Source organism: Lonchura striata, chromosome 14, assembly GCF_050655825.1.
Source record: "Lonchura striata isolate lonStrDom1 chromosome 14, ASM5065582v1, whole genome shotgun sequence".
In the NCBI taxonomy this organism is placed as follows: Eukaryota; Metazoa; Chordata; class Aves; order Passeriformes; family Estrildidae; genus Lonchura; species Lonchura striata.
Genome location: NC_140716.1, coordinates 1963055 through 1990517, shown reverse-complemented (window position 1 = coordinate 1990517; position 27463 = coordinate 1963055). Strand labels below are relative to the sequence as shown.

General features: G+C 50.6%; 1 protein-coding gene across 3 annotated transcripts in view; it reads left to right on the top strand.

The window, feature by feature from the left end:
* Positions 1–27463, top strand: part of LMF1 (lipase maturation factor 1) — a 126415-nt gene that overhangs the window by 21741 nt on the left and 77211 nt on the right. For all 3 annotated transcript variants that reach the window (XM_085592076.1, XM_085592075.1, XM_085592077.1), the window contains exons 2-3: positions 3783–3931; positions 14410–14475. In XM_085592076.1, the coding sequence (XP_085448202.1) occupies positions 3920–3931; positions 14410–14475 (78 nt within the window). In that variant the 5' untranslated portion in view covers positions 3783–3919. The remainder of the gene's footprint in view (positions 1–3782; positions 3932–14409; positions 14476–27463) is intronic.

Sequence of the window (27463 nt, the reverse complement as noted above, 5' to 3'; positions counted from 1 at the left end):
GCTTTTGCTGCCCTACAAAATGTCAGGGGTGGGAATTGCTGCACTTGGAGGAGGGTTTGGGATGTGCTTCCCAGGGTGTTCGGTGCACGAGGAGGATGGGGCAGTGTTCACCTCCTGGCACTGCCGCAGCAGCAGACGCGTCTCACTGTAGAGTCCTGGAATGGCTCCGGTTGGGAGGGACCTTAAATCATCATCTTCATCACCTTCCTCACCTTCATCACCTTCATCACCTTCATCAACTTCATCACCTTCCTCACCACTCCTGTGGGATAGCAGCAAGAGGAGGGTGAAAACCAGGAGATAAATCCTGGAGTTACTGAGCTGGGAGGGCAGTGAGGAACCCTGGAGAAATCCTGGAATTCATGAGCTGGGAGGGCAGTGACGAACCCTGAAGAAATCCTCCTGAACTGGGAGAGTCAGTGAGGAATCCTGGAGAAATCCTGGAGGTCATGAGCTGGGAGGAGCCCTGGAGAAATCCTGGAGAAATCCTCCTGAGCTTGGAGGGTCCATAAGGAACCCTGGAGAAATAGTGGAGTTCAAGAGCTGGGAGGTCAGTGAGGAATCCTGGAGAAATCCTGGAGGTCATGAGCTGGGAGGGTCCATGAGGAACCCTGGAGAAATCCTGGAGAAATCTTCCTGAGCTGGGAGGGTCCATGAGGAACCAGCTGCTCCTCAGGGCTCCCCTGCCAGGTGGGGGACCTGGCTGACCCCTCCAGGTGTCACGGTGTGTTTGGGCTCTGTGAACCCCTGAGCGGTGTTCAGAGGTGACAACGCTCCAACCTCAGCAGGGACGTGGCTCCAGCCTCGGAGCTGTCTCAGAATCTGAAGGATTTTGGCTTTTAGGGCAGATGTGAACAACTGTGTGTGAGTCACGGGGAGGAACGGGAGGTTCTGCTGATGGATTTGGTAACCTTGGGCCTGGCATCATCTTACAACCCAGCGAGGGTGAGCTGGAGCCCAGCTCCCCCCTCGTCTGCTGAGCTGTGGATTCATTGTGGTGTTCAACGTGTTCATCTCCTCAAATCGTCCTGACCGAGCTGGAATTCTTATAGAAACCACAGCACGGAGCATCTGGGATGATCCCACCACCCCCAGCTTCCAGTGGCCATGGAGCAGCATCCAGCAGCCCTCTGTTTGCACGAGATGAAGCCTGAAAGAGGAGTGGGCTCGGGGTCTTGGAGGTCTTCTCCAAGCTTAATGTTTTTCTAGGAATGACAGATCATGGTCAGGATGAATCCGTGCTGGATGGAGAAGGGCGAGGCCAGGAGAGGTCCAGGGCGAGGATGGATGGATGGATGAGGGATGGATGATGGATGGATGATGGATGGATGGATGGATGGATGGATGGATGGATGGATGGATGATGGATGGATGGATGGATGGATGGATGGATGGATGGATGGATGAGGGAGGCATGGATGATGGATGGATGGATGGATGGATGAGGAATGGATAGATGGATGATGGATGGATGAGGGATAGATGCATGGAGCAAGTGGGTGATGGATCCCAGAAAACTGATCCCACATGGGCAGCTGTGGAGCTCCATCAGGAAGGGGATTGTGAACATATGGAGACTCAGAAAGGGGGTTGTGGATCTGTCAGAGCCTCTCCCAGCTTCCCTGCCCCTCAGCAGGACCCTGAGGCAGGAGCACAGCCCCAGTGCCCTCACCAGGGAGCAGCCAGAGCCGGGCAGGATTTAACCCCAAACCGGGCGAGTTTTGGGGCCCAAACTCCTGTCCCAGCCTGTGAGCAGAGCTTGTCTTTGGCTGCACTTGCAGTTAAACCCAGCTTGGGCCTGGCTTAGCTGCAGAGCAGCCGGGGCCGTGTCCCTGCAGCTGGCAGCGCTGTTTACTCCGCGCTGCTCCCGGCACGGCTGTGCCAGCTGGTGCCAGGATCCCAGCCCATCCATTTGGGATAAAAGCACAGGTGCAGGGCTGAACTCGTGCTCCAGGCCATGCCAGGAAGGCTTGGCTTGGCTTGCTGCTGGGAGCATCCTCCTGGAGCCGTGGGATGTGCGGGAATTGTGCTGCAGGATCCTCCTGTGCCCCTTCCTGGCAGCTGGCGTTGGGAATGCAGCAGGGAGAGCTGCTGGGGTGTGCCCGGCTGGGGAGGGCAGCGCTGCTCTCCAGGGAAAGGCAGGAGTTTGGATGCCACCCCGACACCCATCCCCATTACCATATGAAAACAGGGATAACAGTGGGATTCTTGTGCCCGGCAGGAATGAGGGAGATCTACGACCCTTTTGGTGCCAGTCAGCCCCGGAGCCGGGTTCAGGCACAATTAACCTTTCACTTTTGGGATGAGCCGCTGCTTTCCTGCTGCAGCTGCTTTTGGGACAATATTCCTTACTTCTCCTTCCAGGAACATTAATTTGGGCATCTGGGGGAGCTGTGCTGGGAGGCACAGGCTGTGTGGGGGGAGGAGGGAGAGTTTTGAGCGCCTTTGATGCGTAAAAATCGGGAGTTTTAAAAATTCCGTTTTGATTTAAGGGTTTTTCGCACATTAAGATTAAAAGAAAAGGAGGTTTCACGAGCGTTACTGAAAATATTTTCAAGCAAATTCAAAGTGGTTTTGCCTGTGTGACAACATCAAATCAGGGGCTGGAAAAATTTTGGGGTGGGGGGATTGGGGGGCTCAGGCTGAAGCTAGAAGGGATGGATGGGTTTGGAATGGGTTTTCCTGCTTCTTTAGGATGGGTGAAGGGAATTTTTATGGATCAAACTGGTGAAGTGCCTGGAGAAACCTTGGGAATGAACTGGAGCCATGGACACTGCCTGGTTTAATTGCCACAGCTGAGAATATCAGTGTCTTAACAGCTCCACCAAGGAATTTTCAGGAATTCTCCTCACCAATGTGCCACTTAATGTCTTTTTTTTGTTTTGTTTTGTTTTTTTTTAATGGTTACGGAGTACAATTCTACCACACAGAAATATTTGAGAATCAGAATAATTGAAGGTGGCACAAAGCTGCAGCAATTCAGTTTTGGCAGGGATAAATTGGTGCTTCCAGGCGTGGTGAGGGTTGGACTTCACCTGTCAAAACAGAGCTGCGTGTTCTGCCTCTCTCGGAATAATCATTCCAATATTTATAGGCTGGGATGGAGGAGAAAATGCAAAATACAGATTTGCATGGATCAGGTGGAGTCTGTCTGCTCCAGAGGATCCAGGGAATGGTTCATGGTGGGATCCCAAGGCTCTGCTTTGAGCTCAGTCCAGGGTAATTTGGTTAAATCCAGGGATGTGTAAAATCCAGTGGTCCGATGACAATTCTGGTCCCATTTTGATATTTTTTTTTGTGATTAAAATTACGAGCTTCTCATCGCACTGAATGTTGATGAAAAGACCTAATGGGATCTTAATCACTGTTTTTTGAAGCTGAAACTGCCCCATTTTGGCAAAAATCCAGCCCAGCCCATGGCACTGGATCCATCCATGACTGCAGGAATCAGTGGCACTGCTTGGTTGTCCCATGCCACTTCCCAGGGCACCTTAATCTCATTTTATCTGTTTCATAGAAATTATTAATTTTTATAAAATTCCCCCTTTAATGCAGCTTGTGCTTGGAGAAGAACAACACAACCCCAAAGCTTCAAACCCCTGAATCCCCCCCGTGTGGGATGTGTTTTAGGGACGCTGGTGCCCGATTTCCCCCAAATTAACCTTAAAAAGCATTCAAGGTGGTTTATTTATTTTAATCCTTCCATTTAAATTTAATTCCAGGATAACTTCCAGCACTCTCACCATAATTATTTCCTTCTTCATTTCTCGTTGGCCCTGCAGGATGGGAATCACAGCTCCTGGAGACAGGATTCCTGGGAATATTCCTGTGCCCCCTCTGGACCCTGTCCCGCCTGCCCCAGGGCTCTCCTCCTTCCAGAATTGTCATCTGGAGCTTCCGCTGGCTGATTTTCAGGATCATGCTGGGAGCGGTGAGTGGGAATTTGTCAGAATCTGAGGTATTGATGATCCCAAAATTGTGGAAAGTCTCTGTCTGTCAGCCCCCTGCCAAAGCAGAAGCCATAATTGGTCTGTGCTGGTTTCCAGGTTGTTTATTCTGTTTATCTCTCACATGTTCTGCTGCCCTGCCCAGCTCTGTCCTGCAGGGCAGCGTGTGGGGCTCTGCCCTCAGTGGGATGTGACAAACATTAAATACCAGAAACTCCCTGGGCTGGATTTACAAGAACGTGCCAATATCTGTCACCTACGTTGGACAGTGTGTCCCCAGCCTGAACCAACAGAAAAATGCCAACACCACAGTGAGACATGGAGGGCATGAAGAAGGAGAAAAAGGACAAGACACACCCAATTTCCTCCAGCTTGTCCCCTTGGGACCCCTCGTCTAGAATCCTAAAATTTTACTTTTGCACCTGTGCCACACTTAATTATTACTGATATCAAACACTCAGAGCTGGTAATTCATCCTGTAAGATTGAAAACTCTTTTCCATGGACAGAGATCAGATTTCCGTTGTCAGCCCCTTTCCCCTTCACTCAGTGTCTGATATTTGGGATCTTCCTCCACGTGGAGCTCTGACACGCTGGGACTTTGCACTGAGCAAAGCTGGTCTGGATTTGGAGGAGGATGTTGGAGGAAAGGTTGGATCGGGACGATCTTTAAGGTCTCTTCCAGCACAAACCATTTCATGATTAGGCAGTTTTGCTGTCTCCAGGCTAAACCTCCTCCCCCCCAAAAAAAAATCACGTCCAGACCTTGGTGTGCTGTGCACAGGAGCTGGCTGGGCTTGTCTAGGGAGCACTGGGATAATCCCAGCTGTGGTGGGAGGCGAGGAGCTCAGGCAGGCGCTGCTGCCGGGGTTTGATTGGCAGCGAGTGCTGGGCTGAGCTCAAATATTGCTGCCTTTTTAAAAGGCATAATTACGTGATTCAATCTATATGTTTGATGTTCCTAATCACCCATTAGAGCAGGATGTAAAGAGGGGTGCTTCCCAGGAACGTGCCACAGAATAGGGGCTCTTTGTGTGAGCCAGCAGCGAGTGATGCAAACACACATTTGCAGGGCTGCTTTCCCTCTGAAGAGCTCGCTGGTTTGATGGCTTCATCATTTTGTTTGTGACTCTCTGTCACTCGGATTTCCTGAGGCTTGGAAGATGCAAAGTGTGGGTTTGTGATGCCATCAGAGGCACGAGGTGGGAGGCAGAGAGGTGTGTGCTGAGACTGCTGCCACTCTCAGGCAAAGGGATGAGAGGCCACAGCCTCAACTTGCACCAGGAGGGTCAGATTAAATATTAGAATTATTTCTTTCTTATCTAAAGGAATGGTCAGCATTGGAATGAATTTTCCAGGGAGGTGGTTAAGTCACCATGGAAGTGTTTGAGACATTGGATGTGGCACTTGGGGACGTGGGTGGTCCTGGAGGTCTCTTCCAGTCCGGATAATTCTGTGATTTTGTGTCATCCAAACCACAGGGACTTCCCAAGAGGAGCAGCCCCACTGCCAGCAGGGTCCTTGGCTTGGTGGCACTGAGGTGTTTTGTCACCTGCAGCTTCCTGGGGTCTCTGCTGTGCTCTCCAAGCCTTGCCCCTCTCTCCAGCAAACACAAATTCTCCATGCAGCAGCCAGAGCTGCTTTTCCAGCTGCTCCATTCCCCCGGTGCTGGGTGGGTTTGGGTGGTGTCAGCCCCTTCTCCCAGCCCCTTGCTGCAGGCTGGGGGTCCTGAGGGAGCCCTTTTGCCAAAGTGCAGAATTTAATAACCCCTGATTCCCAAAAAAGGGATTGGTTGGAGCTGTTCTTCCCTGGGCCAGCATCTCCCTGAATTTTGTGGATTCCCACTGGTGCCAGCTCTGCCTGGAGCTTTTTGGGCAGCTTCTGATTGAATCCCCATCCTGTGCTTCCAAGGTGAGGCTTTCCCTCCCAGGTGGAACAGTTTCTGCTGCATTTTCGGGGTTTTTTTGGGCAGCAGCCTTGCTCAGGAGCTCTCCATCAAAAACACAACTTGTGGCTAAAACCCCATTCAGCAAATGTTAGTCCTGGGTTTTTCCTGCAAGGCCTGAGAGTAGATGACAACTTCACGGAGCCCATACATTCTGGGGAATTCCCTGCTGCAGGTGAGAGCCCAAATTCCTGCCCAGGGCTGGATTGGAGCTGATGAATTGCCAACAGCATCCTGAGGAAAGCCTGGAGCAGCTCCTTGTGCCCTGAAAGTCCTCAGGGATTGTTCAAGTAAACCACAAAAGAGAATTTCTGTTTCTTCATCCGTGCAGGGGCTGAGGGGCGTTGTGGGAGCTCAGAAATGTGAGAATTTGGTTGTCAGCAGCACCTGCCTACAACTGCAGCAGCGCTGAGCACACCTGGAAGCTGCAGGAGCACAGGGAAAGGGATGGGAAGACGGGAATGGGATCTCGGGAGGTTTGGGAAGAGCCCTGGGGCAGCAGGTTCATCCTCCAGCCCTGCAGTGGGCGAGGGGCAGTGCTGGGGGGCTTCTCCTGATGTCTCTGGGCTGTTCTGGTTGCAGGAGCAGCATTCCCTGGCTGACCCTGGGGTGGGAGCTCGGGCTGGATCCTGGGTGCTTGGTCAGTGTCCATCAGCACTTCCCTGGATCTCTCAGCCCTGCTGGGATGTGCCCATTATCCAAAGCACCCCTGGCTCACTTGTGCCCACTTGATGATGATCTGCACAAGGAATATCACCCTGGAATGGTTTGGCTTGGAAAAGGATCTTAAAACTCATCCGGTTCCAGCCCTTCCACTGTCACAGGTGATCCAACCTGGCCTTGGACCCTCCCAGGGGTGGGGCAGCCACAGGAACAGGGATAATTATCTAATTAATAAGAGATGGGGGAGCTTTGAGCACCGGGGGTGCACCAGCAGGCTGGAAAAGTGGGAATAAACAGGAGATGAAGGTGGAGCTGAGCCTTGCAGAGCATCCCAGCCATATGGAATGAGTTAGCAGGGAAGGTGGTGGAGCAGTGAGGGTGAGTCTGAGACATCTTGATTAGTTTCTGCAGGAAAGGATTGAAGAGCGGAGTGAAAAACCAGGGAAACGGGATTTAAAGCACATTACCACTTTAATTTAGAAGTGCCCAAAGCAAGGAAATTCAGATTTAAAGCTGCCAATCTCTGCCTGGCCGCTGCAGGTGTTGGGGCTGGGAGGACTCTGGGGTCTGTGTCCAGATGGGTCCTGGGGCCGCGAGGCCAATCCCAAACTTTGGGTTTGTCCCAGGAACGAGATCCTTTACTAGCTGTGTTCTGATAATTTTATTCTTTTTAAGAGAAATGTCTTTTTCTGTAGCAATCTGCCCTGTGTGCAGTGCCCTCCACACCTTCTCCGTGTGGTGCCCTTTGAAGCGTTGCAGGATTTGGATGGGTCCCTCAGGAAGGGATTTCTTCCCTTTTATCCTCCCAGCTTGGAGAGCCCTTCCCAGGAGCTGCTCCCTCTGCTCCTCCTCACATCATGCACGAGGTGCTGAGGAGGAATTTAGGGGGAGTTTTGGGGAATTTAAGGAATTTTTGGGAAACCCAAGTGCATCTTTTCCACTTGGGATTTGTAACTTGGCCGTGCCTCCCCTTGCTTTGCTTCCTGTAAACAAAATTTCTATTTTTTTTCCCACTTCCCAGATTTCCCTTTCTGTCAGAGTGGTCCCCCCTTCCCAAATCCAGGCTCAGCCCCCTGAGCTGATCAGGAACATCCTCAGAAGTGGCTGCAGAACAGAGGAGCTGGGAGCAGCTTTTGGCAGGCAGAGGCGTAGAAAATAATTTCGATCTTTTGCTGTCTCTAATCTACACAAGAGATATTTTCCCCCTTTGCAGGAGGAGAAAGGATCATTTAAAGTGACAGTTTTGGGGAAAAAAAAATAGTCCAGAAAGAATTATAATAATAAATTATTTCCCCCTTAAATTATCACTATTTTTTCCTGTGGATTTGTCCCTCTTTCTCCGAGATGTCTTCACACACACACAAAAAAATAGGATCAATTCCTTCCAGATCATTTATACATCACTTGATATTTAATATGTTTTTAAACAGTTCTGAATTTTCTTTGCCGTTAAAAAATATTTCTTTTAACCCACTGCAGCAAATCCTTTCAGAACCTCGAGGTTCGTGCAAAAACTCTTGGTGCTCCTTGTTTTGTTTTCTCTTGGAGGCTGTTAAAAGTGTCAGGACGTGGGTGGCATTTGAAAGGTTACTGGAAAGGGTGGGGCTGAGATTAGCTAAGAAGGGAGATGAACTTTCTGGCAAAAAAAAATAAGGAAGACTTTGAAGCAAACAGAAATCTGGATGCCTGCAGGAAGATGGAAGCAAATCAAAGTTGGAATGGGGGCGACGCCGGGGAGCAGCAGCAGAACCCGGCGGATGTAGATGTCAGCTCAGTGACAGGCGTGCCCCCATCCTGGGCATCATGGCCCTGAAATGGATGGAGACTAATTATTCTAATTTGTTTTATTGCATTAGCGTGGGTAGGAGGGAAGAAAGGGAGCTTTCTTCGCTGCCTCTTCCTCATTATTCCTCGGCGAGCACGGCGGGGCCAGCTCCCGGCTCCCGCGCCGGCCCTTCATGGGAATTTTTGGAAAATGATGTCTGCGATGTTCTGACCTTTGCCGTCCCAGCTGCAGCCTCCTCCTCTCTGCAGGGATCCCACACTTGACTCCTTAGCAACCTCCTTTGTGCCTCTGATCTCTCTCCGTGGCTCTGGTTATGGCCCTTGGCAGCGGCCCTTGTTGTTCCCGGTGGCTGCAAGAGGCAGGAGCCGCCAGTGCCAAGGGTTCTGCAGGCTCCCTTCCACCCCCTGCTCCTGCAGAGCCCCCAGATGTGCCGGGGGCTTCTCGGAGGGGCTTTTTGGGGCGGCTGAGGCAGGGGAGCAGCAGCGAGTCCAAGGGAAGCAAAGGCAACCTCAGGGAGTTCTCCTGCAGGGTTTGCGCCCCTGCGGGGCTCTGTGGTCGTGGTGGCTCTGGGTTGGCTTTGTGCAGGGTCACGGGAGCTCCTGGAGGTCCACCACAGCTCCTGGGGGTTTCACCTGAGCTCCTGGAGGTCCACCACAGTTCCTGGAGGTCCACCACAGCTCCTGGGGGTTCCACAGGAGCTCCTGGAGGTCCACCACAGCTCCTGGGGATTCCACAGGAGCTCCTGGAGGTCCACCACAGCTCCTGGGGATTTCACCAGAGCTCCTGGAGGTCCACCACAACTCCTGGGGGGTTCCACAGGAGCTCCTGAGAGTTCCACGGGAGCTCCTGGAGGTTTCCCCAGAGCTCCTGGGGGTTTCACCTGGGCTCCTGGGGGTTGTAAATGCAGACGAACCCAATGGGAAGAAATGCTGATGTCTGACTTAATTCAAAAGGCTGAATGATTTCTTTATTATAACTATGCTAAAATACATCAATATTCTATATAAAAAGGGAGATGCTAGAACTACAAACTACTTTCTCTGACTCTTAACACAACTCGTGACCCTCTCTGAGAGCCCAGCCCCAGGTGGGTTGGATTGGGTTGGGTTGGATTGGATTGGATTGGATTGGATTGGATTGGATTGGATTGGATTGGCCACCAGGCTCAAACAATCCTCACCAGAATCCAACCAAGCATCACCCCAGGGAAACAATTCTCCAAACACATTCCACATGGGAAAAACAAGGAGCAGAAATAGAAATTGTTTTTTCTTTAATTTCTCTCTGTGCACCTCTATGAAAAATCCTGTGAGGGAGAGAAATGTGCCTGCCACACCTGAGGGTTTCACCTGAGGGTTTCACCTGAGCTCCTGGGGCCATCTCAGACCCCTCTGTGACCAGCAGGCAGGTGGGGTTTGCTCACCTGGATCACAGCAGGATCCTGGCATGGTTTGGGGTGGGCAGGGACACCTCCCACCATCCCAGATTGCTCCAAGCCCCTTCCAGCCTGGCCTCAAAGCCTTCCAGGCATGGAGCATCCTGTTGTTCCTGTGGGAGGAGCAGCAGGAATCTGAATTCAGGTGGGAGCAGCTCTGGTTCTCAGCTGTGGCTTGCTGCTGTCACAGCTGTACCTGTGTCACCTGCTCCCTGTGGGACATTCCCTGCAGAGCAGAAATCCTGGGATCCTGCTCATCCTCCATGGACCTGGATCCATCAGCAGGGAGGGAGATGGGGAAGGTTTGGGGTCCTGGGGCTCTGAGGGAGTTTTGTACCGCCAGCTTCTGGGGATCCAGGGCTTCCCTCTGGCTGCCCTGGGACCCATGGACAGAGATCACAGACAGTGTCTCTCTACAGAGCCCCCAGAGACACTGGCTGTGATCTCTGTCCATGGAAAAGAGTTTTCAATCTTACAGGATCAATTACCAGCTCTGAGGGTTTGATATCAGTAATAATTAAGTGTGGCACGGGTGCAAAAGTAAAATTTTAGGATTCTAGATGAGGGGTCCAAAGGGGACAAGCTGGAGGAAATTGGGTGTGCCTTGTCCTTTTTCTCCTTCTTCATGCCCTCCATGTCTCACTGTGGTGTTGGCATTTTTCTGTTGGTTCAGGCTGGGGACACACTGTCCAACGTAGGTGATAGATATTGGCACGTTATTGTAAATGCAGCCCAGGGAGTTTCTGGTATTGAATGTTTGTCACATCCCACTGAGGGCAGAGCCCCACACGCTGCCCTGCAGGACAGAGCTGGGCAGGGCAGCAGAACATGTGAGAGAAAAACAGAATAAACAACCTGGAAACCAGCACAGACCAATGATGGCTTCTTTGGTAGTGGGGCTGACAGACAGAGACTTTCTACAATTTTGGGATCATCAACACCTCAGATTCCAACACAGCTGAAGTTGGTCTCGTTGGGTTCCTCGGATTTAGGTTCTCCAGGAGCCTCTTCCAGCCCTGGCCTATAATCCTGAAAAGGTTTTATTTTTAGATTTCACCTTGGGAAGCTCCTTTTCCCACAAACCAGGGTCTAAATTTATCTCAGAATACCCTGGTGAGGGTTTGGCTTCACAGAGATGGTGAAACCACTTTTCCTGTGGGTAGCAGAGGTGGGAAGTGCACCGAGCTGGGATTTTCCCTGAGAGCTTTCCTTATTTATAGCAGGAGCAAAATGAAAATCTAGAATTTAGTTGGGAATTTGGGGTGGGTTTTTGCCCATCTTTTGTACAACAAAGATAGAGGAAGGTCTTTAATTTGACTAAATTTGTAACGTGGGTGCCCCATTCCCCACCCTTCCCTCTGGAGCCGGGATCAATAGGGAATTTTGCAGACATAGCTTGAGTCACCAAGCTTTTGCTCAGCTTCCCGTGCTATTGGCCTGTCTGTACCATTTTTTTTCAGAATTAATTTTGGGCTGAAAAAGTCTCAAAGAAGTGCTTTGTTCCTCCTTGACACTCACTCCAGGGAAAAAAAAAAAAAAAGAAAAAAAAGAAAAAAAAAGAGGAGAAAAAGGAAAAAAAAAAAAAGCCGTGGAAAATCTGACATCTGCATTGTAGAGAAAAATCAATAGATAGGGAGGAATATAATTATCCCCCACTCCTGAAGGAATTTTTCAGATATTTTTTGGAACAGTGACTCATATGGGCTTAGGGCTTGAGTGACATTTTAATTATTCTGGCTTTTTTTCCCTCTGAATCACCCGAGCAGCGCAGCCTGGAAGGGGCACAGCCGGGCACAGCCAGCACGGGGAGATGAAAGGGCAGGATTTGGTCTTCCCTCCCTCCAGGTGGGGGCTGGATCCCCCCTGGATCCCCCTGGATTCTGTTTGCTGCCATTCTGTAAATATGGGAACGCTTCCTCTGCTTTGGGATCGTTTTATTCTGTATTCCAGAGCAGGGCTGGTGTGTGGGGGCAAGTGCTTAAACCCAGGAATTTTATTATCCAGCATTAAAGTAAATCTTAAAAAAAAAAAAAAATCCCAAATGTTATTTTGTGAGGAATGCTGCTGGATTTAATTCCCCTTAATTAATGAGCGGAGCTGGAGTTTGGGGTTTTCCAGGTCCCAGCAGGTGCTGCATCCCCATCGTGCCCCGAGCTCGTGCCCTGGAGGGAGCAAACCTGGCAGGGCAGGAAGGAATCGAGCCCATATTTCATTCTGGAGCTTAATTCGATCCAGGGGCAACATTTTCTGCTCCTCCTGCTGTAAATTCCTGTGACAAGGACCTCGAGGTGCCCCTTCCCGAGGCAGGAGCTCTCATTATCCCGAGGAGCCGGAGTGCCACCGGTGCCCGACCCCGTGTCCCCGAGCAGCCAGCGGTGGGAATTTAATAATCCTGGATTCAGAGCGGGGCCACGGAGGTGAAAGGGCCTCTGCTGGTTCACTCGGCCACCTGGTCGCTCGCCTTGAGCTCAGATTGAATTTGTATTCCTGAAAAGTTCCCGATTTCCGGCAGTCCCCGGGATGTGCCGTGCCTGCTGCTCGGAGATCTTTGCCAGCCCCAGCAGCTCCAGGGTTCTGGGATTCTCCTTCTCCTTTCCTGCCTCTCCTCAGCAGAGCTGAAGCCTCAGAGCACCGAGATTTTTTTGGTCCAAATCCTTGGGAAAACGGGAAAACTCAGGTATCAGTGTGGGAGTGAAGTGGCCTCGAAGACGGCTCAGGGTAAAGCTGACTTGAAATCCCCCTAATGATGAGAGTGGGAGTTTTTTTATGCTGCAAAACATCTTTGATATGAAGACTTCCCTGCTCGAAAGCTTTCTAGTAAACAAAAAAGGATGAACTGCCCGAGTGAGTCATTGCAGGGAAAATCGGGATTTTCAGAGCGCTGCTTTTCCCCATCCTTGTTTTAATTGCAGTTTTAATTATCCCTGCTGGATAACAGAGCTTGATAGCAGGGAAAAGGAGGAGGGAAGGTCATCAAGATAACTGTCCTGTTTTAATATTCCAGCATTCCTGCACAGAGCTTCCTCCGTGTGTCCTGGCCCTGCCAGGGCTGGGGCTGCAGCACATCCCGGGAGATGCTATCGCCGGATCTGTAATTTTAGAAAAGCTTGGAGGGCAGGACAGGCTGGGGAGGGGAGGGTGGAGTGGCTGCTGACAGTCAGGGTGTCTTGTCCCTGCTCCAGAGGGATGGAGGGGATGTGCTGAGTAAATCCCTGGAGATAAAACTGCTTTGCCATCCCAGAAACGCGGGGTGATGTCGCTTTGCATCCGTCTTCTGCCAGGCAGGAGTTGATAAACTCTGCTCTGCCCTGTGCTCTCAGCTGTCAGACAGACACACAGCCCTGGGAACTGGATATTCCTGGATATTGCTGAGGTCTGGACAGTTTTGGAGAGTTTTTAATTGGAATTTTGAATTTCTTCCGAGCTGCAAACGTGTTGAAATTTATTTAACGCTGCAAGTGAAGATTTGTTTTAGTGTGAGCGAGGAGGTTGGAGCAGAGGAGCCACTGTGGTCTCTTCCAAGCTGTTCCAATCCGGGAAATTTAGATGGAATTCATAAATGCTGGAATCTCCTCCTCTGAGCTCACATTTTAGCCCTGGAAGGTCACTGATCCCTTCCCTGCTGCCAATGTCAGGAAGCCTCAGGATGCTCCCAGAAACTCCCAGGGTTTTTCTCCTGGGGAAGGCAGGACCAGCACAATCAGGGCAATGTCAGAGGTAGGCAAATACCCCCTAATTGTATGCAGATGACAGAGCTGCTTCAACCTTTTGACTAGTGAAGCTTTCCTCAATTTGGGATATTGTGATCCTAATCAGGGACCTCTCCCGGACATCAAAGCCGGCCTTGATTGCTGGGCTTCCTGCTCCAGCCCATCCCTGCCCAGGTGTCTTTCCTGCTCTGGCCGACTGATTCCTTTCTGCTCTTCATCTCTGAGGCAAAGAAATTCAATCCCAATATTGCTGCCAGCCCTGGAATGGAGCCAGTGGTTTGGAAATCTCCCCTCTCGTTGTCCCAGGGCAGGGGATAGCTGCTGGTGCAGCCCCTAACCTGAGGTGGGGCAGAGCTGTCAGCAGTGCAGCCAGCTGTGTTTGGGGCTGGCAGCTTCCTTCCCCTGCTCCTCTTTTGTTTCTCTAATTATTTTAATTGCATCTCTGTGTCCCTGCTCCGTGTCCCCCTGCCCAGCTCCACGGCTCTGCTCCCAGCAGAGGTGGCTTTGCCCGAAGGGAACTGTTGGGTTTGGATGTTAAAATTGTGAATCTTGCTGGGTTTTCTCTGTTATCCCAGGGGCAGAGCCTGATTTTTCCTCTTGCTGCTTCCCAGGGATTCTGGAAGCTGTGCCAGGAGCCCTGTGCTGCTCAGACCTGAGCAGAGGCTCAGCTGTGGCCGAGGCTTCTCCCTGGAAGGGGAATTTGGCATATTCCACAAGGATTTATGTCAGGTTTTCAGTAACCAGGCAGTGGAATGAGTCAGATCCATTGTGTTCCCTTGGGAACCATAACTGGACCCAGGCTGTGGATGTGCCGTGGGTCTCATTCAACCTCTGCAGTTCAACCACCGAGCTTGGCACCCTGAGACACAAAACAGAGTAAAATGAAATAATTGTGACAATATTTGTGCCCTTTTTTCCCCCCAGGGGCTGATTAAAATCCGAGGAGATCGCTGCTGGAGAGAATTAACGTGCATGGATTATCACTACGAGGTGAGTGATGTGCGCACAAAACCTCATTTCTCTGGTCTGCTTTTCTTCTGTAAAATAATTTCCCCCAACCTTTCCTCTCCTGCCAGGCAGCTCTCCATGTTTTCCCTCTTTATCCCAGCCTCTGGCAGCCAGGCCATGTCCATGTGCCAGCTGGGTGATGCTGTTTTTCCCAACCACAGTCCTGAAACACCAATTTCTCTCCTTCCCTCCCCTCCCCGTCATGGATCCAGGAGCAAACCTGAGCTCTGCCGAGAACTTCCACTTGTAAATCTGCTGCGGGGCAGGGAAAGGAGAAGAGAAAAAAGAGATTTTTGGTGGTGCTGTTCCTGCTTACATCCCCCAAGAAGTGGTCATTTGAGAGGAACAGAGCATCCCTGTACTCTCCAACGTGCAGAGCAGATCCCTGGCAGCTCAGAACTCCCTGGGTTTATCTTTTTGACATCTGTTGCAGTGATTATGTTGCATTTTGATTATAAATTGGGGGTTTTGCTGGCTCTGGGTTCGTCTCCTCTCTGTTTACAGAGGCAAGCTCTGCTCCCCTTCTCTCCTCGCCTCTATTTTTGCGTTTGAGTTTTATATAAATGGTGGTAAAAAGGAAAGTGCTGCATCCAGTGATGTTCCCAGGGTGAGAAGCTCTGGGTTGGTGAAGAGAATGGTCCTGAAGGAAAATTCCCTTCCCTGGGTTCAGCCACTGCCAGTTATAATGTCTCTGCTCTGGGATCTGTGGCCACCAAATATTTGGGAATACAAATCTGATGAGGAGGAGCTGGGGAAGGGGCTGAGCCTGGAGCAAAGGGGGATCTGGGGGAATTTCTGACTCTGCACAGCTCCTGCCAGGAGGGGACAGCCGGGGGGATCCCCAGGGGACAGGAGGAGAGGGAACAGCCTCAGGCTGGGCCAGGGGGACTTAGATTGGATATTTAGGGAAAATTCCTTCCCTAAAAAGCTGATCAGGCATTGGAGGGGCTCTCCAGGGCAGTGTTGGAGTCCCCATCCCTGGAGGTGACCCAAACCCACGTGGATGTGGCCCTTGAGGACGTGCTGATGAACGTGGCTGGTGTCGCTGCTGTTGAGGATCTTAAAGGGCTTTTCCAGCTTTACAATTCCATTACTTGATGAAATAAGGTTTTGCAGGTCCAAAAGGCTCTTGTTGGCCTTCTCAGCTTTAAATCTCCTTTTTTATCACTCTCATTTGCTTTCACTGGGGTTTCCCCCTCAGCGTGGGGCTGGGCCCGTCCAAAAGCTGCTGCTCCTCAGCTCTTGCACGGCACCAAGGATCCAACTTCACCCCCAGGAAAACCCAGGATGAAAATCCCTTTCAGTGCTGCCATTCTAATCCTGAACATGGGAGTGGCTGCAGGAAATTTTCCCCTTTTCCAGGCACCTGGCAGCACTTGGGGAAAATGCAGTCCCGGCCGGCTCCAGCGCTGACCCCAGCCCACAACAATCGGCCCCAATAATCCCAACTCTGCCAAATCAATCCCAGCACCAGTCCTGGAGCCCAGAGGGATAATTGAGACCATTCCTGTCCCGTCCATGAGGCAGGATCCCCAGCCTGTGCAAGTAATTGGGACCAGGGGCAGGGGGCAGATCTCCTTATCAATATCAATTATTTTAATCCCCACCAAAGAGGCTGCGAGAAAAGGAAAATGAAAGAGGCCAAACTTTGTCCACCAGCAAGAATGGAATGAAAATACCTAAAGGCTGGGATTCACCTGCTGATTTCAGCCAGAGGGAGGGAGAAAAGGGGGAGCTGAAGGTTCCTCTGGGAGGGAGGGAGGGAGCTGGGAATCTGCTCGTAATTAGGATGATAAAAGTGGGGATTGGAGCAGGTCAGGGCTGGATTTGGGCCAGATGGGTTGTGCTGAGATGTATGTTGGCCACCCCAGCTCTCCTGCTCCAGCACGAGCTGCATCCAAGATCTACAAGGTCTCCTGTGCCAAGAGAATTAATGGAAACACATGGCCTCCATCCCTGCCTGGACTATTTATTTGTAGTAGGACCTGCAGCTCTGCCCGTGGAAAAGCACATTTCCACTTTTGTCAGGAATGGTGGATGGGATAGTCCAGTGGTGTTGTGCTTAAATGGGTCATTTTCCCTTCCTCCTTCCCTTCTGGGGTGTGGGGTCTTCATCCCAGCCTGGCTGGGGCTCTGCTCCTCCTCTCTGTGTGGTTTCGAGAGGAGAATGGCGTGGTTGGCACAGGAGAGGGATTTTCCTACCAGCCTCACCCTCCTGGGTCCCTCAGGAGGAGATGGGCTCCAGGAAGAGTGGGGGAGAATTCAGGCTCTGCTGGAGCTGGAGAAGACTTTGCTGCAGCACCAGGTACAGCTTTGGCTCGTGGAACCTGCCCGGGGTGAGGCTTGGGGGATTAAAGGTGCCTGTGGGTGCCAGGAGCCCCAAGCTCTAATCCCAGCTTGGCAAGACACCACAAACAGGGAATTTCGCCTCCTCCTCCATGGATCTCTGTCCTCTCCAGGCCAGGGGCTCCGAGGTGAGCACGTGGTTTGCACCTGGAGTGGTTGTGGGATGGGATCCCAGTCCCTGTGGTGTGCTGGAGCTTCATGTGTCCACACCACCCCATCCAAATGGACACACCTGGGCAGCACCTGGCAGGAGAAGTCCTGGAATCTGCCATCCATGGGTTTGTTTGTCCCTCCTTGGGGGTTAGAGGGCTCTTTGCCCTGCAAGAAATGCCAGTGAAAGGCAGTTTTCCCTCAGTGGAAGCTGTTCCTGGTGCAGCTGCTGCAGGGAGAAGCTGCTCTGGGTCTCGGGTCTGCTTGGCATCAGGATTATTCAGATTTATCTGCTGTGGACAGCAGGCTTGACGAATCCACGAGCAAGGATTGCAGGCTGGAGCTGGAATTCTGCTTCCATTGGAGCCTCTGGCATGGATCCCACAGTGCCAGGGACATCCATCCCACCTGAGCGTGTCCCCCTGCCCCAGAGGGATCATTCCCAGAGCCCAAGAGCTCCATCCCACAGCCACCCTGGGAAAAATCTGCCTTGGCAGGTTCTGAACCACTCCAGGCCATTTCTGGACATCTCCCAGGTGGGCTGGAGCAGCTTTCCAACCCCTCTTAGGAGGCACCAGGTGTGAGGCAGGATGGGGATGGGGATGGGGGAGCACCTCCTCCTCCCCAGGGCCTCACTCTTGCCTCGTTCCAAGCTTTTTCTGGGAGTGCAGCCTGCCTGGCACGGGCACAGCAGAGCAAATCCCCTCGGGTACGAGCCAGGCTGGAAAATCCCAGAGCCCTGCCCAGCTCCCTCTGCCCACATCTCCTGGCACAGGCAGGACAGGGACATTTCTGACTCCAGAAAGAGCCTTTGGATGCTGGTGGAGCTTTTGGCAGAGGAGTTCAGAGAATCAGAGGGGTTTTGGGATGGGCAGGTCCTGCGTGGTCTCGTCTCTCCTGTCCCACCAGGGTGGGATGCAATCCAGTGATGCATTTTTCCTCCTGGCTGCCAAACTGCCCTGCTGCTGCTGCTGCTGCTTAATTCCAGACAGATTTCTTGGAAAATCCAGCCACCAACTGGTGGGAGCAGCTGTGGGAGCAGCTGCTGGGGCAGGAGCCCTGCTGGGCACCGAACCCACGCCGAGCTGCTGGACACAGCCCTGGGGACCTCACTGACCTGTCCGAGGAAAAGAGGGACGTGGAGGGGCTGGAGCACATCTAGGGAGGGGATGAGGGAGCTGGGAAAGGGGCTCAGCCTGCAGAGAACGGGGATCAGGGCGGAATTTTTGGCTCTGCACAACTCCCTGGCAGGTGGGGACAGCCACAAGGGACAGGAGGAGAGGGAACAGCCTCAGAGCCAGGGAGGTTTAGATGGGATATTTGGGAAAATTCCTTCCCTAGAAGGTTGGACAGGCATTGGAAGGGCTGCCCAAGGCAGTGACAGTCCCCATCCCTGGAGGTGACCCAAACCCGGGTGGATGTGGCACTTGAGGGCGTGGGCTGGTGGTGACCGTGGTGCTGCTGGCAGCGCTCGGACTCGACGTCCTTACAGGTCTTTTCCAAGCTGAATTGATTTCCTGAGGCAGAGGGATAAAGGGAAATCCCAACTAAACCCCAAGAAATCTTGGTCAGGGTTTGGGAGTGAGATCCAGGCTTTGCTTCCTGCAGGAGCTGGGGATGGGTCGGTCACCACAAAGCAGCAAAGTCTGGAGGATCCCACTGAATTCTGCTTCATCCCAGCTCCCTTTTCGCTCCCAAAGTGTCGAGTAAAACTTCGCTCTGTGCCCAGGACCCTGCACAGGCACTCCTGAGGGGGACAGGCTGTCCCTGCTCCTGTGGGAGTGCTTCTCCTGGAGGAGCCCTGGGTGAAGCACAGTGGCTTTTGTGCCTAATGAAGCCTTGCTGACTGATAGCTGCGCTGATAAGGGCGATAAGGCAGCTCCAAGTGCTCCTGAACCGCCTCTCCATCCCTCTCCTCCCTCCTCTCCCCCGGATTAGAGCTCGTTAAGCTTTTCATCCAGCTTTTTCCGAGCCATTATGAAACGAAAAGTAAATAATATTTAGCAATCTGTTGGGATGAATCAGAAAATGAGCTGCTTTTATGAGGCCGGATGGCTCAGGGTGGGCTTGGTTCCAACAGTTTGCATGGCTGGAAGGGAAAATGCTCCTAGCAGGGGAAAGCAGGTGCTCAGATTTCCTGCTGAAAAGTCTGAAGTTGCAAATTCAGATGAGGGAAGTGGTGCTGAATTAAAGAGAAAACAATAATTATTAAAGGAAGTCACCATGTAAATAATTTTGGGGATCTTTTTGTTAATAATAATAATTAAAAATAATAATATTTAAAATAATAATTATTATTAGCATTGATAATTTTATTATTATTCTATTATTACCGTGAATAATTATATTATAAAGTATTTATGGAGCATCGTAAGTTTACAGTGCTTGGACCTGTGCCAGGGCCTCAGAGCCCTCACAAAATTTAGGATTCCTTCCTATATTTAGTGAAATGCAGTAAATAATTTTGGGGATCTTTTTGTTGGTAATAATTATTATTATTACCATTAATCATCATTATTATAATATTAGCGTTAATAATTATAAAATATTTATGGAGCATCGTAAGTTTACAGTGCTTGAACCTGTGCCAGGGCCTCAGCACCCTCACAAAAATTACGATTCCTTCCTATATTTAACGAAATGCAGTAAATAATTTTGGGGATCTTTTTGTTGGAAATAATAATTATTATTACAATTAATAATTATATTATTACAGTGAATAATTATATTAGAAAATATTTATGGAGCATCATAAGTTTACAGTGCTTGGACCTGGGCCAGGGCCTCAGCACCCTCACAAAATTTAGGATTCCTTCCTAAATTTAATGAAATGCAGTAAACAATTTTGGGGATCTTTTTGTTGATAATAATTATTATTATTACCATTGATAATTTTATTATTATTATATTATTATCGTGAATAATTATATTAGAAAATATTTATGGAGCATCGTAAGTTTACAGTGCTTGGACTTGTGCCAGGGCCTCAGAGCCCTCACAAAATTTAGGATTCCTTCCTATATTTAACGAAATGCAGTAAATAATTTTGGGGATCATTTTGTTGGTAATAATTATTATTATTACCATTGATAATTTTATTATTGTTATATTATTACCCTGAACAATTATATTAGAAAATATCCATGGAGCATCGTGTAGGAACCAAAGCTGCTGTTGATGAGTTCTGGCTAAGGAGAGCAAGGAGGGAGCAAAGTTCTGCCTTTATATATCAATAAATGCAGTTTATTTCCATCTCCAGGGGCAAAAGCAAACTGCTCTTTGAGTCAAGGTGACTGGTACCAAAGGAAGAACACAGCTGGTTTGGTTTTTTGGTGGTTTTTTTTCTTTTCCATTTGGTCAGGTGTCGGAATCTGAGGTGTTGATGATCCCAAAATTGTAGAAAGTCTCTGTTTTTCTGCCCCGCTGCCAAAGCAGAAGCCATAATTGGTCTGTGCTGGTTTCCAGGTTGTTTATTCTGTTGATCTCTCACATGTTCTGCTGCCCTGCCCAGCTCTGTCCTGCAGGGCAGCGTGTGGGGCTCTGCCCTCAGTGGGATGTGACAAACATTCAATACCAGAAACTCCCTGGGCTGCATTTACAATAACGTGCCAATATCTGTCACCTACGTTGGACAGTGTGTCCCCAGCCTGAACCAACAGAAAAATGCCAACACCACAGTGAGACATGGAGGGCATGAAGAAGGAGAAAAAGGACAAGGCACACCCAATTTCCTCCATCTTGTCCCCTTTGGACCCCTCATCTAGAATCCTAAAATTTTACTTTTGCACCTGTGCCACACTTAATTATTACTGATATCAAACCCTCAGAGCTGGTAATTGATCCTGTAAGATTGAAAACTCTTTTCCATGGACAGAGATCACAGCCAGTGTCTCTGGGGGCTCTGTAGAGAGACACTGGCTGTGATCTCTGTCCATGGGTTCCTGACCCCTGAAGGGTCCCAGACCTTCCAGGGCAGCCAGAGGGAAGCCCTGAATTCCAACAATCAGAAATTTTGAGAACTGACCTTTCCAGAGGCAGAACTGCAAAAACCACTTGTCTTCATTCCCGTGTCTCCAAGGGCTGCTTGGGGGGGATTGGAAGCTGAGGATTTGGGGCTCTCTGCTGGGTTTTGGGGAGTTCCGTGAGGCTGGAGGAAGGGCCAAGGGCTGAGCTGGCCTGGGATCAAGGAAATAATGAGATCCATCATGGGGTGAGTGCTTGGAGCAAGAATACTGGCAGATAAATGTCAGCAGGACATCAAAAGCTTGTGAGGCCGTGTCTGGACTTTGTATGGGGCTCTGCAAGAAGAGCTGGATCTCGGAGAGCTTTCCAGATGAATCCCAGGTTTCTGACATGGATTCAGGGCATCTCCGATTGCAGTTTGCTGGAAGGGTTTGTTATTCCCAAAGCTGGCTTGGCTCTGCTGTTCTGAAGGTGCCCATCACTTGGGAAAAAGAAAAAAAAAAAAGGGAAAAATGCTTTTGGAGTGGGATTTGGGCTTGGCTTGGAGGATCTGCCGTGCTGGGTTTGCACAGGTCGGGTTTGCTGGCAGAAATTCAGGATATCGCTTCCAGCTGAGCCCCTCTGGGAAGGAGTCCTGGATTCCCAGGGTTTGGAAGTGCAAAATGAGGGCTGAGCTCTCCGACCAGTGAATTCCCAGGAGTGTAGCCATCCTGGTGGAGTTGTAGTTTTAGGAGACAGAATGATAAATACTGACAGTGATGCCCAGTTAGGCCGGGTTTAAAAAGTGGAAAGGAATTTTTTTTGCCCTCCAAGGAAGGAGGAGGGTGATTAATAACGCCAGCCTGAGGCAGAACTAAAGCAGATTTATGCAGGGGTGGGCTGGGGGATATTTCATTTTATTTGGGAAGCAGCTTTGGTGGGAGCAGGATCAGCCTCGTGTTCCTGGAGCACCAAATCTGTCAGGCGGGTGGGAAATGGAGTCCCAACACCCCAAAATCAGCATCAGTTTTGTGTCCAGGGGGACCAGGACCCTGGTAGGGAATTCAGGAGAAAGAGGGAGGAGTGTGTGGTCAGAGAATTAATCAAAATAAAAAGTGGAGCTGCAGATCAGGCTCAGGAAACAGCCCTGGCTGGTGTGGATTCAGGGAGCCAGGGCTGCTGGGGGAGATGGGATGCAGGCAGGTCCTGGGGGAGAAACTTCCCAAAGGAGAATCCTGGCACAATGGAGTGCCAGGACACAGGGAATGCTGCCCACTGCCAGAGGGTTGGATGGGTGTTGGGAAGGAATTCCTGGCTGGGATGGATTTCCCAGGGCAGCTGTGGCTGGATCTCTGGAAGTGTCCAAGGCCAGGCTGGAGCAGCCTGGGATGGTGGGAAGTGTCCCTGCCATGGCAGGGGTGGCACTGGAGGAGCTTTAAGGTCCCTTCCAACCCAAACCATTCCATAATTCCAAGTAAATTCTAAGTTCCAGTGATGATCCCACCCAGACGTGGGTGGATCCACGGGCAGTGGAGCACCAGGACTGGGGCAGGATTTCATTCCTTTCTTTGCTGCACTTCAGATCTGCTTTTCTCTCTGTGGTTTTCTTCACCAAAAGCATCTGTATTTGCCCAAAAACGCCTCCTGGGCTTCCCCCTCGGCCACCTGAGCAGGTGGGTGGCACCTGCCACTGGTGTCCCCCGTGGCTTCTCAGCTTCCCACGACTCCCAGCAGCTCCAGAGCACAGCAGGATAAACCAGTGAAGGTTTCAGGGGCATTTTTGCCCCGGGGAGGGTTTGGGTGTGGGATCAGCAGCAGAGCTGTCAGTCACTCTGCGTTGGGAATATGCCAATCCCCTTTCCAGCAGTAACACAATTCCTCTTCCTGGATTCTTTGCTGTTTTTCTTACGGATTTGTTTTAAGCCTGGTGAAAGCTTCCTGTACACCTATTGGATTTCATCTCTTCCTCACACTCTCCCACTGTTCCCAACTCGTTTGCAGACCACCCAGGACCCTCCTCGCTTCCCTGAAATATTCCCTTTTCCTCCCCCCTCCACGCATTTGTTCTGTTCCAATCCTAATCAGATTAATCCTCACAAGAGCCACTGCCCCAGCTCTGCCCCTGCCCGTGGCTCTTCTCCTCCCTGGGCTGCTCCAGGGCCAGGAATGTTGGATCCCATCTCCTCCCTGAGCCTCCCAGGGCTGTGGGGAAAAGTGCACAGCTCCTGGAACGTGCAGGGCCCAGGAGGTTTGGCAGCTCGGAAGATAACACAGGCAAGGCTCTGGCAATTATTGAAATTATGGATTTCTGAGCCTGTTAATGGGGTGTTTCAAGAAACGCACAAAGAGAAGGAAGATGAGAAATTTTGATGCTTTCTGGAAGACAGAAATGAGAGGGGGAAGTGGCAGAAGAGCAATTTCCAATCTTTAGGAGAAACATGGAATGGTTTGGGTTGGAAGGGACCTTAAAGCCCATTCAGTTCCAAACCCCTTCCACTATCCCAGGGTGCTCCAGCCTGGCCTTGGACACTTCCAGGGATCCAGGGGCAGCCACAGGTGCTCTGGGAATCTGGGATCTCCCCACTTTTTTACTTTTTTACCAGGTCTGCTTTTCCTCATGCTTTAGGGCACAGAAAGGCCCAGGAGCCTCCTGGGGTGTTGTTGGCAGCTCTTTGATTTCTACAAAGGTGTCTTGGTCCTCACCCTCCAGTCTGGGGCCTCCAGACCTTGCCCAGAGCCCTCATCCCAATGTATCCGGCTCTGGATTCTCCCAAAGATTAGAACTAATTCCCATAGCCATGAGTAGAGTCATTTCCTCTCATCCTTCCTGGCACTTAGGGACATTAAAGAATCTCTTTAGGGACATTAAAGAATCTCTTTAGGGACATTAAATCCTCTCTTTCCTGGTCTCCTCCTCAGCAGGTGCAGTTTGAGGAGGGTCATTTTCCCCAGCCATTCCCACCTTTCTCCGTGTTTCTAGGGGACTTTCCCTCGTTCCAGGTGCCTTGCCTCAGTTCTGCTGGAGGAGCTGCATTCCCAGGGGTGGATTGGGGTGCACGTCCCTCCTTTTCCTCCTCCTCCAGTCTCTTTTTTGGGACTTTCTTTTTGGAATAAATGTAATGACCAATCCCAGTTCTCTGGGTGACATTCCTGGCACAGATTCCAGAGAAGCTGTGGCTGCCCCATCCCTGGAGGTGTCCAAGGCCAGGCTGGATGGAGCTGGGAACAGCCTGGGACAGTGGAAGGTGTTGGGGTTGGAACTGGTTGAGTTTAAGGCCCCTTCCAGCCCAAAACATTCCATGATAATTTTTTTTGTTGTCACCAAAAGTTTTAAGCTCAGCTATAAATTTTTATTCCCCCAGAATAAAACAAGACCTGGCCAGGAGAAAATCCCACCGTGGGCAGAACTTTAAAAAAATAGCCGATCCCTTCCCTTTATTTGCATATCTCCAATTTCCAGTTAATTTCTGCCATCTCCATGGAATTCCCTGTGGTTTTAGCCTCTCCATGTTGGACACACATGGAGTGGAAGTGCAGCTCCCAGGTTGTGTCACTCCAGTGATCAGCTCAGAAGGCCCGAGCCCATTCCCAGGCACATTTCCTTCCTTGCCAGAGACCAGGAAGAATCCCACATATTTCTCCAGGTTTTTTTCCATCTTCTGAGTACTCCAGTTCTCACAGCAAGCCCTGGAAAAAGAACAATCCAGGGTTGAGGGGTGCAGGAACGAGTTAATTTGAAGCCTCTGCCGTGTTTTGCTCCGAAGTCGTGTGCGCCAAACTGACCTTTAATCTTGGAATATAAATCACTTTCCAGTCCTATTATTTCTAAAATCCTACAGGCTTGCGAATGCACAAAAGAAGCCTTTGTCTCTTATTAATTTAATTTATAGGTTAAAGTTTCAAATCAGTGGCAAGCACAAGCTGATTTACTGTGCACGGCAGGAATTGCTGTTCTGGGAAGCGCAGCGTTCGCTCCGCTGCCTCCGAGCGGGGAGGTGTAATTAGGAGCTTCTGTAATTAGATATAATGTCAGATAATTTGCTTATCGTTTTTGGAATGCATTCTCCAGAAAAGCTGGGAGGGGAACTCGGGGTGGATTAGCTCTTTCAAGCCTGAAAACTCCCCAGATCAGTAAAATCGTGTGTGGAGCCATCCAGTCATCTCCTGCATGATGTCATTTGTGCTGCAACAAAAAACGGCCACTTTGGGGATAAAATCCACATAAAAGCAGGAGGAAGCCTTTTCCCACCAGTTTAAAACAGGACACCCTTTCCTGTTTGTTTTGGGTTTTGTTGTTATTTTTTTTTTAATTTGGGATTTTAAATTTTTAATCATTTTGAATCTACAAAATCCCTGTGTGGAGTCACATTGGTTTCTCTTCCTAGCCTTAGGAGTATTCCCATTTTCAGACCCATTTCTTCCACTTCCTGGGATTTCTAGTTATGGAATTTTATAACCAAGTTTTCTAGTCTATAGCTCAAGACAAAGAAATAAAACTTTTTGCCAACCCTGCTGTCATTCCCCATTCCAGGGTAAAAGCTTTGACTCCTCCAGGCTCTCTCCAGAGGCGTTTCCCTCTTGACCAATTTACACGGAAAATAGGGATTGTGACTTGCTGCCCTTGCCAAGATCGTGGAAATATCTCTATTAAAAATGGCATTTCTCTTCCTCCTGCCCGGGAATTGACTGATCTGTGTTTTCCAAGGATCAGCTCCCTCCTGTTCCCTCTCAGTCCCAGTGACTGGAAGGGCTTTTCTGGCCTCAGCATCCATCAGGACACGTGGCAGGACTGAGCGGGATCGTGCCCAGGACAAGATTGGATTTCCCACCCATGCTGGTCCCTCTGGCTGGAGCCCAGGCTGGGCAGTGTCTGCAGTGCATCCACGGATTTATGGATTCTGGGATGAGCTGAGGGAGTGCCCACCTTTCCCCAGAGCTGCGCTGGGGTTTCCCATCAGCTGCTGAGGGCGTGGAATTAAAGCTTGCTGGGACTGGGTGGGAGCAGGATTTCTTATCCCAGAGCCAATGGGTTCCATGACCTCCCCTTCCCTAGGAAAGGAGAACTCCTGGAGTCCTGCTGCTGGTTCTGCTCTTCTCCCATGCAATATTCCTCACTGCTGGTGTGTTGGGACCAAAATCCCTTCCCCACCCCTCTCCTCCCCCAGGAATATCTCTGCTTTTACAACTCCAGGGTGTCAGGCCACCCCTGCTCATGCAGAGGAGAGGGTGGGGAGTCCTCAGCCAGCAACTGCTGGAGCCCCTAAAATATCCTGCAAGGCCACACTGAGGTCACCCCAGAGCTCCTCCTCTCCTGGAAAACATTCCCAGCTCTCCCAGCAGAGCTGCTCCATCCCTCTGCCCATCCTGGAGCCTCCTCTGGACTGGCTCCAGCAGCTCCAGGTCCTTCCCCGTGCAGGTGGGGTCTCACCTGAGCAGGGCAGAGGGGCAGAACCCCCTCCCTGATCCCTGTCACCTGCTGAAGGAGCAGCAGTGTCCCCATGGAGGTGGCTCTGTGCAGAGCCCCCTTCTCGGGGTCTGGGTGTTGGGGTGACCCCAGGAATGTAAAATCCTCATTTCCCAACCCTGCAGCCAAAGAAATCTGAATGTGCAGGGTCGGCTTCTCAAAGTTGTTTATTTTCCCTTATCCAGAACATTCTTTCTCTGACCTGCCCAGCTCTGTCCAGCAGGTTGTCCATGGTGTTCACATTTTACACCAAAAACTGCCTGTGCCACGTGTACAACAACGTGCCAATATCTGTCATTTCTGTTGGACACTGTGTCTGTCCTTAAACCAACAGAAAAGTGTCACCAGCACAGCGAGGCATGGAGGCAAGGAGGAGGATGAGAAGGTCAGGACACGCCCAAATCCCTGCATCTTGACCCCTTGAATCCCACTCTAAAAACCCCAAAATTCTGCTTTTCCACCCTGTGTTAACTCAACTACCACACTACTCAAACCCTTGTGGCTTGTAATTCTTCACACAAAGTTGGCAGAACATGGGCTAAAATGGAAGCCACAGGTGTTTTTGACTTGGTGCCAGGGTCTGGAGCAGCCAGGGCAGCCAGAGGGATGTGCTGGGATCCCACACCCCCTCCCTGATCCCTGTCACCCGCTGAAGGAGCAGGAGTGTCCCCTTGGAGGTGGCCCTGCTCCACGTGGGATCCATCAGGGTTGGTAAATCCTTAGGGCAGGAGTTGCCATGAGCACTTTGTGAGCAGCCCACAGTGGAAATCATGGAATGTGTTATCCTTGGCCCCACGGTGAATATTTTAATTCCAGGAGTTAATTACAATTTTAGCAGCCTGTGGGAGCTTGGCAGGTGATGTGAGACCTTGTCCTGCTCTGATCTCAGCTGAAGGATTGGGAGCACCAGCACAGATGTGGGAATCCAGAAGCAGGAACAGGTTGGGAATGGTTTTGGGCTCTTTCTGTTGCTCATTAATGATTTTTAGTGTAGCTGCCACACTTCTAAGTTGTTAAAAATCATCCCAAAGGGTTATTCCAGCAGCTCCAGCAGGAGCTCCCTGTGAG